The sequence below is a fragment of the Quercus suber genome, unplaced genomic scaffold, assembly GCF_002906115.3.
Source record: "Quercus suber isolate HL8 unplaced genomic scaffold, Cork oak 2.0 scaffold_109, whole genome shotgun sequence".
In the NCBI taxonomy this organism is placed as follows: domain Eukaryota; kingdom Viridiplantae; phylum Streptophyta; class Magnoliopsida; order Fagales; family Fagaceae; genus Quercus; species Quercus suber.
Window position 1 is genome coordinate 1,442,199 of NW_027069574.1, and position 13,660 is coordinate 1,455,858.

The following is a 13,660-nucleotide window of genomic DNA, read 5'->3' on the forward strand; positions in this document are numbered from 1 at the left end:
TGTCCAATTTTAATTTAAGGTCCACTAATTATTTGGTGAGTTTCACATTGTTACTTGTCAATTAAAAGAAAATGGATTGAGAAAAAAAAATGGTAAAATTACACAGCATTATTCTAGAGAATTTAGAATTCCCATTATTCTAAAGGATTCCCCTCCAACTGATTTTGGCATCATATGAATAAATACTCAAAACAACCTCATGGCAGCAACTATATAACATACAACAGGGAATGCAACTCAAAGTATGATCCCCACACCACATATTTTGCCAATAGTTAACATTACATGAAACAACTTAAGTGAGAGTAATGATTAGGAACTCCTGTAGTACGGTGATGTAGTGCTTTCTTTCACATTCATGGTGGGATCCATCATGAATTTTAGAGGAGAAAACACCATGTCACTGTACTTTAGGATTACTTACTAATTTATTTTCCTTTATGTAGAGGCAACATACTATATTTGTGGAGTTGGTGTATTTCTTTTGTAGGTAAAGCATAAATGGGATAAAATAAGGACAAAACTTCTCTCTAAACTAGTTTAAAGGTAAAATCTTTTAAATTCTCCTCATATATATTTTTTATTTGATGTAAATTTTAACAAATCCACAGTTTGATTGTATTTTCTTATTATATCCTCTATAATTGCAAAATTTTCACAGATCCCTAGTTGCAAAATTTTCACAAATCCATAGTTGCAAAATTTCGAGAAGATCAAAGATTAATAATTATGTTATCAATTAAATATTTAAAGTTTATGTTTTCATAGTATTAAATTATGCATAAAAATATGTCTATAGATCGAACAGTAAATAATATCTAATTTAAATTAAATTTGACATGCATGTTTAGAACATGCAATCTAATTGTTAGATTTTTAAAATATATAGTTATATTAATTTTTTAGTGGGAGTTTGAAGGGCTTCTCTTCAAATCAACAAAACTCCCCTTACATCTTTTTATTAGATGTGAATTCTGCAAATCCATTGTTAAATTGCATTTTTTTTTTTTTATATCATCCATACTTGTTCAACTTAAAAAAAGATTAAAGATCAATTCATGGACGGAACCAGTAAGGGCCCAAGGGGACCCCTCTGGCTCTACCCAAAATAAATAAATAGTATATGTAATATACCCATTTTCAACTGGGGCCCCAGTAAAAATAGATTTTGGCCCCGCTCACTTCCAAAAGGTTGGCCCCCATCCACAAAATTAAAATTAAAACTCAGCCCAAACAACACCACAATCCAAATTTAACCCAAACAATATCACAACCCAATCTAAACAACTACAAACATACACCCAAAAAAACCCATCTCAAACAAAAATTCAGCCAATTAACAACTGAAATTCACCCCAAAAAAAAAAAAAAAAAAAAAGGTGGGGGCAAAATAAAAGAAAGTGCAATTTGGGCAAAAGATGGAGTACATGTTGGCAGATAATTGCTTTTTGATTATTTCATTTACGGATTTACCCATTAGTTTTTAAATTGTTCATTAAAAAAAAAAACCACTTTCCATCCACCAACACGTTCACTACTTCATATTTATTACTTCTCATTAATTTTCATATTATCTTATTTTTTATCTTAATTATTCCAATAAAAAAACTAGCATAATTAATAATAAAAAAATTACTATTCTAATTATTAAAAGATTGCTAAATATATTAATATATTGTTCTTTAGTAACCCTGAAATGATAAATTAGTATTAACGGATACCAAAATATATTGTACCCATGACTAAATTGAAACAACATTGGGTATAGTATTGATTCCTTTGGTTTTTGTGTGTTTATGATTGTGATTGTGAGTCTCTGTCTTAGAGGTTGTTATATATATATATATTAGAGAGAGAGAGAGAGAGAGAGAGAGAGAGAGAGACTTGTTTGATGGACAACATATAGTGGTAAAGTGTGTTGGCAATGCAGTAATTCAATAAATAAAAAATTGGCAAAGTTACGAAAAGTGTGTATGGAGTTGAATAATTGATTGGTATATAAGTAATACATTAAGGATTATTGGATCAATGATTTTGTCTCTCAGTCTTTGTTTGTTGTTTGTGAATACTAAATGAATTCTTATTTGGAGTTTAATGATTTTTTTTTTCTTATACTCCATCTCCCTATCTGAAATTCATGGGTCTATCAATAGCTATGTCATTAATCAAAATTTTAAATTTCAAGTTTTTTTAGTCTTAAATTATGCATAAATGATACATTTATGGATTGAATAGCATTCAATATTTCTAATTTCTCAAAATAAAATTTCAATTTGAACAAAATTTGACATATATGTTAAGCATATAAGAAGGTGTAATTTAATGGTTAGAATTTCAAATACATTACCGTTTCTCACTTACAGTTTGTTATGTTTAATATCTTTGAATACAAAATATATGAATAGAAAATATACTCATTAGTTCAAAGAAAAAATAACATTAAAAATCTAAATAATTTAATTTGTATGGAAAGCTAACAAAAGCAAAATCCAATTTTGATTCTAATTGAATTTTCTCTAAATTTTGATTTTTTGGAAGTCTCTAAACTTTGATTTTAAAAAAGCAACACACACACATACACACATATATATTACTTAGTTAATAATGGATTGTACGTAATCATGGTATATTACATCATTGACTTATAAATTTAAATTTTTTTTGGTTATACTAAAAAGAAGGCTCATAAATATAAAATCATTCAAACTCTTTCTTCCTTTAATTTTATATATAGAGTTGTGGGTTCCAGTTAGTTCAACTGGTAAAATTTTTGATGGTTGTATAAGAGATTTGAGGTTTAATTCCCGCCTACATTAAAAAACTGATTGGTATCTTGGTCTAATGATAAATAACGCTCATCAAGAGTGGATGCCATAAGTATAAATTCTCTTAAAAATTATATATATATATATATAGAGTTAGATATATGATTATATTTTTTCTATAATTTATTTATATTGGACTCTTTATTTTCTACATTAAATTAACTCATTTGATACAAAAATTAAAAAAATTTAGACTAGATTAAACATATAGCGCAAAATTAAATCCTAATTGAAATCTAATTTTTACACTAAATTAATTCACTTTGCACAAAAATTTATAAAACTTAAATTAGATGGGACATTGCACTAATTGAACTCTCTCTCTCTCTCTCTCTCTCTCTATATATATATATATATATATGTTGGCTACACGGTTGCTTTTCTTCCATCCCAATGCTGACCTCTAGGCTCTAGTTAAATACTTAAATCCCAAACCCAGATACCATGATTTATTGAATCAGTTCTTTATATGTTTAGCCCAGCTAAGGTAGTTTATCAAAAAAGCCCAGCTAAGGTGAAATTATGGAACAAAATTACAGAAGTTACTAGAAAAAACAAATAAGAAACCAAAGAAAAAGAAAAAATATTCAGCAAAAAAAAGAAAACCAAAGAAAATAAATAAAAAATATTTAATTACAAAATACACTTTCTAACCTTGATAAGTTTTTAATTTATTTTTTATTTTAGTCCTTTTAACTTCTCAATACTCCTTAACATAATAGCACCGTTAAATTCACTAAAACAGTATTACTTTTTAAAGGGAAAAATATCACTGCGACTACCGGTAAGAGTTGATGGAAGAACTAAAAATTGATAACATATTTAAATTGAAGGATTAAAAAAATGAAAAAAAAAAATTGAATGAATAATAAATTGAAAGGATATAATTTATAATTTAACTAAACAAAAAACAGTTTTTTTTTTCTTTGAATAACAAAAATAGTACTCTTGCCAATCATATTTGGGGATTAAAATGTTTCTAAAACAAACAAACAAAAAAAGGTCCAGTTCCAGTCCATGTTAGAGAGAGAGAGAGAAGAAAGGGGCCAGAAGGGGGTTTGACTTTTGTGTTGAGAAAATAGGAAGATCTCTGCTTCTCTTTTTATTCTTCTTCTTGTCTGAGCGCAAGAGTTAAAGACGGCATAACTAAACACAACACACCAAAACAAAAACACAGATTTTCTATTACAATCACTCTCTCTCTCTCTGTCTGATGCCAACAGTCACTTTCTTTATCACTCAGATTCAATCACTGTAAGACTCTCTCTCTCTCTCTCTCTCTCTCACATAGTAAATCTTTGATACCCACTAACTCATTTCCTTTTCATCTCTTGCTTTTAAAGCTCTCTCCTTTTCTTACTTTAGTTGAATACCCAGATCAACTTTTGGCTCCAAGTGAATCTTGGAAGCCCCAAATCGTTGATAATTGAATCTACTGTGACTGTCTGAATGATTTTATGTACTTTTGATCATGTGGGTCTATGTTTATATGCATAGATATGCTTGTTTATGTGGGAAAAAAAAATTTATACTCGGATCAATCAAAGTTCCTATTTACTATGTATGGATCATGTAGCTAGAGATAGAATTGGATTTAAGTTGTAGATTCTTGAAGTTATTTTATGCTTGCCAGTTGGTTGATTTTTTGAGATAATTCTATGTTACTGAAGGTCTTATATGTGTATGTTTATGTGGGTGTGTAGACTATGTTGAGCAATGAGATTTAGATTGAAGAAATGGGGTGTGTAATCAGTCGAGAAGTGCCGGGTATAATATCTGAGGCAAATGAGGATAAGAATTTGAGTTCTCAGTCTAATAGGAAGGTAGATGATGTTCCAGCAAGGAAAGTAGATAGGAATGACGTTGAGGTCAATAATGGTGGGATAAAGAAGGAGGAGAAGGATGGTGGTAATGGGGTTCAGCGGCCGCCAGGGGAGAAGAGAAGGTCTAGGGGGAATCCAAGGTTGAGTAGTCTACCAAAGCAATCGCGAGGAGAGCAGGCTGTGGCGGGCTGGCCACCGTGGCTCACAGATGCTTGTGGGGAGGCACTCCAGGGGTTGATTCCACGAAGGGCGGACACTTTCGAGAAGATTGATAAGGTTTGATACCATTTTTTTTTTGTGGAAAATGGTTTAATTTGGGATTTTTTAAATGCCCTCTTGAATGATTTAGCCATTGCCGTTGTGCAATTAATTGCAAAAATTATGTTTATTGTGTTTCAAAATGGGTAAATGCATGTGTCCTGTCATTTGAGATGCATTCTTCAAGAATTTTCTTTCTTCGATTGCATATCACAAATGATGTGGCAATGACATGCTTGAAATCAATGCCCAATGTTGGTCAATATATGTTGAAATGAAGGAAAAACGCGATGGCTACATCATTCGAGATGGGCAATTTGTGATGTATAGTGTTAATTTTGTTTTTCTTTGATTTAATTTGTGCTTTTGATTCTTTTATTTCCCGCCAACCTTTTTTGTGATGTTAGATTGGGCAAGGAACATATAGCAACGTGTACAAAGCTAAAGATATATTGACGGGTAAAACTGTTGCACTGAAAAAGGTTCGATTTGATAATTTGGAACCTGAGAGTGTGAAATTTATGGCTAGAGAAATTCTCATTTTGCGGCGACTGGATCATCCCAATGTTGTAAAGTTGGAGGGTTTGGCTACATCAAGGATGTCTTGTAGTTTGTATCTGGTGTTTCAGTACATGGAACATGATTTAGCTGGACTTGCTGCTAGCCCAGCAATCAAATTTACTGAGGCTCAGGTTTGCCCATGTTTGCCTTGAAAGTTAAAGTTAATGAACATGTTTTGAACATGTTTTGGTATACTTGATATTCTGTTCCTGTTACTGCAGGTCAAATGTTACATGCATCAATTACTATCTGGACTTGAGCACTGTCACAACCGTGGGGTGCTTCACCGTGACATTAAAGGATCAAATCTTCTTATTGACAATGATGGAATACTCAAGATTGCGGACTTCGGGTTGGCTATTATCTGTGATCCAAACCACAAACGGCCTATGACTAGTCGGGTGGTCACTCTTTGGTATCGACCTCCAGAACTTCTTCTTGGAGCTACTGATTATGGTGTGGGCATAGACCTTTGGAGTGCAGGTTGCATTTTAGCTGAGTTATTGGCTGGGAAGCCAATTATGCCTGGTCGTACAGAGGTAACTCGTTACTCTCTTCTTTCTCTTTGTTTCATACAAAGCATCATAGGTCAACTCTCTACTTTAATATTAATAGCTCTCTAGTCACCTTTTATTTTTTACACGCGGTTGTAATGGAAGCCCTGCAAAATGCTGTCAGAGTTTGTTGAGGTGTTGTTTATTGCTTGATCATGTATTTTTTTTATATTTTATTGTATTAATATATTGTTTTTGTTGCTATTATAGCTGAGCTTTTACTGGCCTGTTCTCATCTGACTCAGAAACTTAAATATGGGGAATCGGATATGATTGTGTTAATATAGTTGGTGACATTGCTTGTTAATTTGAATTAAAAGGCCTTCAATTTTGTGGTAGGATTGTATTTCTATTTTGGATTATTATAAAATCTTGGATAGGTTAGATTTTTTTGCATCTTACTGTTTTGGTTTCTTGTACTTTAGATATGGAGCCTTTGTTTTTCAGTGTATGGAACATTGTATTGTTTTTAAAGCTTAAATATATTCTCTTTTCTTCCTCTTCTTGTTACTGATTTGTAAGCAGAAGTGAGAATATTGTTTACTTAGCATATCATGTATAGAGTTTGCACTCCCTGTCATTTACTGCGTTTTGGACATAAATATGTTAGCATTTGTATTAGTACAGGTCTGATATCTTTACTGCTCACTTAGGTAGAGCAACTACATAAGATATACAAACTATGTGGCTCACCATCAGATGAATACTTTAAAAAAGCAAAGTTGCCAAATGCAACCTTATTCAAGCCCCGAGAACCTTACAAAAGATGCATAAAAGAGACGTTTAAAGATTTCCCACCATCATCATTGCCCCTTATTGATACTCTTCTTGCAATTGATCCTGCGGAACGCCGGACAGCCACAGATGCATTAAGAAGTGAGGTGAGTCTTGATGTATTTATGACCAATCTTTTTCAATTAACTTGCTTGATCGTATTCTATTCTTGTCATCCCTTGATGTTGATGTTATGCCTTCTTGATCAGTACTATATTTCTTTCTCTAATCTCGACAGTTTGAGTTTCTCTTGGTTTCTTTATTTACGTTGGGAGCTTGCAATTTTCTCAATCACTTATGAAGCTATGCATTGTAATCCTTTAAACTAGTAACTGTGTAGTAATGGAGTCATTTACTTAAGAGTGATCAACAGTCCATTGCAGGTCTAATGTACAGCCACAGATGCATTAAGAAGTGAGGTGAGTCTTGATGTATTTATGACCAATCTTTTTCAATTAACTTGCTTGATCGTATTCTATTCTTGTCATCCCTTGATGTTGATGTTATGCCTTCTTGATCAGTACTATATTTCTTTCTCTAATCTCGACAGTTTGAGTTTCTCTTGGTTTCTTTATTTACGTTGGGAGCTTGCAATTTTCTCAATCACTTATGAAGCTATGCATTGTAATCCTTTAAACTAGTAACTGTGTAGTAATGGAGTCATTTACTTAAGAGTGATCAACAGTCCATTGCAGGTCTAATGTAACAGTTTGGTTTCTAAAAGTCATTATTTCCTGTCAGTGCTAATTGATTTGTTGGTCTGTAGTTTTGACCATACACAGTAGAGATTGTTATTAAAAATCATTACAAATTTGTTAAAGATCAAGTTCTTCATCTTTTCCAGCTAGCTATTTTGTAATAATATGCAATCATATCTGTTTATAATACAGACTTCTGAGCACCTAGTTACTAAGAAGGAACAGGACACTGGACATGGTAATTATTGTAAAAATTGGACATTCTACAGTAGGGACACATGGCAATTTATTAATTAATTATTTATATCTGACATTATGTTGAAGTTGGGATATATGCGACATTTAGGAGTTAGAATTGTGAAAAAGGATCTGCTGTAGAAAATGTTTACCTACTTATTATTGTTCTTCAAATCTTGGGTGTAGTTTTTGGAAAATACTATGTTCTTCTTTTTTTATTTTCACCTTCTGCTTTCTTTTGGTATATTCCTAGTATAAAAAAAAAAAATAATAATAAGAGCCTAATGGATCTGGGAGTACCACTTTTGTTTGCTATATAAATTATGGTTGTTCTGACATCCCACAGAAATTAGACAGTTCTATCTTACTTGCCCTATAATTTTAAGTGAAATGAAGTCACTGTTTTAAGTGTTAGGCATCAACGAGGTTGATATCAAGGCATGGAGATGATAATCCTAAAAAATTTGACTAGGTCTGCACGCTACCTACTTAATTATTTAATTCTGAACTTGTCGCTTGTATGATATCCTTCTAAAATTGTGCCTACATTCTTCCAATTTTCCTCTTTTCCCAACTTTTTTGTTGTTGTTGCAGTTCTTCACAACAGAACCTTATGCTTGTGAACCTTCAAGCCTCCCAAAATATCCACCAAGCAAGGAAATGGATGCTAAACGACGGGATGATGAAGCTCGGAGGTTTGGATGCTCTTAAAACCCTGCGTTCTGCTACTAAATAATTGATTTTTTATGACAATTTATTTGAAAATTGTGCATATTGCTAAAATTCTGAGTGATATCATTTGCTGGGGTCAAATCATTAGGAAGGGCTGGTATAATTTAGGCTTCTATATTTATTGCTTTGGTTAATATGGTAAGGGGCCTAGTACAACCCACTTCTTCTCTTAATTTACTCTTATTATTTTTCTTTTTTTCTTTAAAATATCTGAATTTTGGAAAACCTCCTTATGGTCCTGCCTACCTTGTTGCCATGTTTTTTTTAATGCATATTTCTACAATTATGCTAAGCTTAGACCTCACTGTGGATTGAAGCATATTTGTATTTCTTATATTTGCTGAAGATGTATTGATTATGATAATGGTTAAGAAGCAGATGATTTAGAATCATTAAGTATTGGAGGTCAAGTAGGTGATTTGTCAGACATGGTCTCCATTTCTGTTATATATATATATATATATATAAGAGAGAGAGAGAGAGAGAGAGAGAGAGAGATTAAATTCTATAAGGACGTGGTGTAAAAACCATGTTTTACCCCTCCAATTCCAACATACCACATCATCTTATCACATATTTAAAAATAAACACAATCACACTCAATCAGTTCTATTACCCATATATAAATCCAACCAAATTAGAAATCTATTGAGATGTTATTAGGTGTGGTAAGATGTATTGAATTTTAAGTAAAATGTTGATGTGACAATCACTTATTGGATGGTGTAAAACATGAGTTTTACACCCCATCCTTATAGAATTTAATCTCATATATATATATATATATATATATATATCTTTTGTTCTTATTGTGCATTGATTCTTATCTGTTCACAAAGCACTATTTGTCAAAGCTTCTCTTATTGCCAGTATGTGTGGTGCAGATTAAGAGCTGCTAGTAAATCCCAGGCTGAAGGTCCAAAGAAAACACGTACACGTGATCGTGCTGCTAGGGCATTTCCTGCTCCAGAAGCCAACGCTGAGCTTCCATCTAATCTTGAAGTATGTCTGATAAGTTGCTTCTATCAACCATCCTCTTTTTTATTTATTTAATTAGTATTTACTTTGGCTTAATGAGCTACTTCAAAAACATGGCTTCAAAATTTATTATCCTCTACGAAATAGCCAGATGAAGTAACTTACTATTTCTCGAACATATTATCACTACCCTCTGTGTGTCCCTCCCACTTTTATTCTTGTCCTCTAGGTGCTGGAGTTGACACTATTCTTTCATTACTGATGTTTATAAATTACAAGCCCATTTTATTTAGAAACAAAAGTGGAAATTATAACTAAAGGTGTCCTAGATAACTAAAAATTGGCAATGTGAGATTAGTTGTTAGATGTTTCATGACAATAAAGCCTCTCTTCATTTATAATCTTGATTCACAATCTGGCTTTTATATTTAGTGGTCTTTGGTTGTTTGTCACCAATTTCCATTTATTAATTTTGAATTATTGAGAATGCCAATGAGTGAATCTAAATGAGATGGGAAGAAACTATTATTGTGTCTCACAAGCTTTAAATGCAAAATCAAATTACTTATAAAAAGAATTAAGAAAAGTGCAACACTCAAAACATAGTTGAACTTCTTTCCAAACCTGTAATGACTATGTATCTAGTAAAAATGTATCTCATTCTCTCCTGTGTGGAAATGTTTTCCACACGAGCATGCCCAAACACTAAGTAATTACCAACATGGATTTGAAATTAGATGATTAAATATTGTGGAATATATAGTAAATGTATGAGCGCTATTGAGTGTCCTTAATATTCCATACTGCTTGTCTTCCTGTCCTGAATTGTAAAATGATGTTTCCTGTCTCCCTGGTATTGCTTAATGATTAAGCTACTATATTCGGTACTATATCAAATGCTGTCATAGTTAGTAGTTTGTGTACTGCTCATATGCTTAATTATCCAGATGTTAACAAGAGCAGAATATGTAAAATAGGTCCTATGAAGCTCATGGGGCTCATGGACCATGGCTATTGAAAAGAACTTTCATTGAACAGAGAACAATATGAAAGTTTGTTCACTTAAAATAAGCTTAAAATTTTTGGGTTAGCCAATCCCATATATTTGATGCAGCAGCATAGGCTCCTCAGTGTGTGAAAGATCTACATGCATGCAGTTTTAATGTCAGTTCGACCAAACTTTATAGTTGCTTGACTCAATCAGGTTTTAGTTCCCGTTTATGTTTCTTGACTGTTGGCTTTCTTCTGAAACAGAGAAGGCGTTTTATGACCCATGCAAATGCAAAGAGCAAGAGTGAGAAGTTTCCTCCACCGCACCAAGATGGACAACTTGGCTTTCCCTTGGGTGCTTCACATCATATTGATCCTGCCAATGTTCCTCAAGATGTCCCATTTAGTTCAAGTTCATTAATTTATTCAAAAGATTCACTTCAAACTTGGTCAGGTCCATTGGGTGACCCTGCTGGCCTTGGTGCTCCCAGGCGGAAGAAGCATGCTGCAGGTGATGAACGAGAAGCATCAAAATCACAGAGAGTTACCCACAGAGACAAAATTATTGATGTTCGTGATAAAGGAAAGAAAATTATGGCTTAATCTTTTTGAATGCATGCATCAAGATTCAGAAGATCTGTTAGGCTGGACTGCCTAAGCTTGCTCACAGTATCGATGAAATCCTACTGCAATGTAATGCAAGTCTATCCAATCAGCCTGCTTTTCGCATAGAGGGCTGTAATTCATTGGTTAAAAGTGCGGGGTATAATCAATTTTTCATTTTATAGTCCCTTACTTTTTTTTTTAATCCCCAAAAAGATTTTTTTCCCCCTGCTCAATTGTTGGAAAAGTGAGAAAATTCATCCTATTATGTAAATCTCTTTCTTTTTATTTTTAAATTTTTTTCCTTGGTTCCACAGTTCCTTGTGTTGAAAACTGAATACCGCTTAGAATAGTAAAAAAAAAGAATCTAATAAATGCAGCATAGCACCATTCTTGTGTTTGAAGTTTTGTTCAGCATTCTAGCTTCTCAGGATAGGTGGCTTCCAAATGCCGTTCTCAATCTCTAATTTTCTTTGTACTTCATGCTAAAGTCTTGGACCTATTCTATGTATTGACTCTCATTGGATTGTTATAAGAGATACTTTCTTTTATGAGTTGGTAGTTGTTTTTTTCAATGCATTCCATGTGCTAGTCAAAGAGCCATGCTTGTGTTCCTTTTCTTGATAATTTTTTAATATTTCATAAAGCAAATGCAAAAACAAAATAGAAAAAAGGCAAAACAAAATGGCTGGAGTATCTCAGCATTCCTTTGGCAGCAAGTTGCCTTTTTTTATGTCGGTCATTGTACATAACAGAGAAGTCACAAATTAGAATCCGAAGCTTGAGAATGATTCTGTAAAACTTTTCCTCGGTCAACATTATTCCTCACAATTCTTTTTTCATGTGATGCATGTTGCTCACATTTAAAAACTTGAACTTAAATCCGATCCTAATTTTACCTTACTCTTTCTTGCATTTAAGATCATGCCTATTAGTGTAAAGAGCTTTGTAGTTGAATGGCTCTTATTGGAGGGAATCTGATTCTAATATCCCTTTTCTTACTAGTTGTAATGGAAAATGACAAATTCTCTCAGTTGAGAAATGTGTTTTACGTGAATGAAGCAATCGCTTGAAACCGTGAAAAGAAAAAACAAATGCCAACGTTTTTTGATAAACAAATGGGACGTGGACATGAATTTTGTGCATTTCATTTGAGCATTTGCTTTAAGTGTGGTAAATTAGCACCATAATATAAACTGATGTGTCCATTGCTATGGTTCTTATGCAATATATATATATATATATATTTCTACCTTTTCGAGAGTAGATGATGGTTGTTATATGTAAAGAGGGAGAAATAATCAAATTTTTTTAATATTTTAATGAAATAGATTATATAATTAATAATCCTATGTAAGTGTTTTGAAAAATTGTTTGCTAAAATAAAAAAGTAGATTCTTATTCCAAAAAAACATGGTAATTTTTGCATAAACTGATGTGAATATAATTGGTTGTTTTTATTTATTTATTATTATTATTTATTTTTTTGTGGATATACTCTTGGTTGTGAACTTAATTAATTACTGTGCTCACAAGAATGAATAACAAAAAAGAAAAGAAAAAAAGATATAGTTAAAAAATGATCTTTAGAGTGTGTTTGCCATTAGCTTATAAGCTTAGCTTTTAAACTTTTTTTAGCTTTTATGTGTAGTTTTTTAAATCTTACTTTTTCTCGCCTTTTCTCACATTTTCAAACATTTTTGAAGGTACAAACATACTTTAGCACACTTTTAGCAAAAAAAAAAAAAAAAGTTTTAGCTAAATAAATTGTTCTTAAATGGACCCTTAGTGGGTTCTATTCCCAAGTTTTGTGCCAACTTGATCTACATTTCAGAGTGATGCTATTTTAACAAGCTGCTTGATTCTTATCCTTTTTATGAGATAATAAATTTAAGATATGAACTTGGTTTTTATAATTAAAGCTTAAAGGCGAGTATCAAAATATGTAAAATATTTTTAAATAGAAATTTGTAAAAAAGAAAATATCATCAACCTATCATCAATATTGACTTTGATATAAGGACACGGATTTCCTCCAAACATGTTTGGAGGAAATGCTGCAAATAGGGATAACTGTTAATTAAATAAGAAGACACTTAAGCTTGGAGGCATGTGCAATGCACATGACCCATTTTAGGTGAAGAGCTATTAACCTGACGTTAACAGTGTTAGCCAAATAGTCACACCTCTCACCCACAGCAACAGCCTCTCTCTCATCTCTTCCACAGAGCTTCCTCTCTCTCAACCTTTGGCCACCTCTGTTTTTCTTTAGCAACCTCAGACTGGCAAGGGCATCTACTCTCTCAATCTAACCCAGACCGCACACAGCCAAGCCAAGCCCCTCTCATCCTCCTAACCATCGATACATAATCAGCTAGACCACCGATACTCAAACAACTCAAGTTTCACAAACCCACCCCAGAAACACCACAAAATTCAACAAAACCCAGCTCTTCTCAAACCCAAATCCATCATCAACGAGACCCACAAACAGAAAACCACCACCACAAATTCAAAAAAAAAAAAAAAAAAATCCAACCCACACAGAAAATACCAAATCAAACTTACGCCAAGCCAAACCTCAAATACAGTAGTGAAGAGATCAAGATTCATTGCCGATTGGTAGC

General features: G+C 32.7%; 1 protein-coding gene across 1 annotated transcript; it reads left to right on the forward strand.

The window, feature by feature from the left end:
- The first annotated feature begins 3,810 nt into the window (after nucleotides 1–3,810).
- On the forward strand, nucleotides 3,811–11,587 carry LOC112015673 (probable serine/threonine-protein kinase At1g54610). The gene is made up of 8 exons (XM_065775347.1): nucleotides 3,811–4,079; nucleotides 4,529–4,924; nucleotides 5,314–5,598; nucleotides 5,689–6,006; nucleotides 6,675–6,902; nucleotides 8,325–8,425; nucleotides 9,347–9,464; nucleotides 10,695–11,587. Exons 2-8 carry the CDS (start codon nucleotides 4,562–4,564, stop codon nucleotides 11,031–11,033), a joined length of 1,752 nt encoding a protein of 583 aa, XP_065631419.1. The 5' UTR covers nucleotides 3,811–4,079; nucleotides 4,529–4,561; the 3' UTR covers nucleotides 11,034–11,587.
- The last annotated feature ends 2,073 nt before the right edge of the window (nucleotides 11,588–13,660 follow it).

Bases quoted from the DNA above. Each gene is read 5' to 3' on its own strand.
- LOC112015673 (XM_065775347.1), top strand. From the start codon at position 4,562: ATGGGGTGTGTAATCAGTCGAGAAGTGCCGGGTATAATATCTGAGGCA. The intron at 4,925-5,313 runs GTTTGATACCAT...TTGTGATGTTAG, and splicing joins CTTTCGAGAAGATTGATAAG to ATTGGGCAAGGAACATATAG. The intron at 9,465-10,694 runs GTATGTCTGATA...CTTCTGAAACAG, and splicing joins AGCTTCCATCTAATCTTGAA to AGAAGGCGTTTTATGACCCA.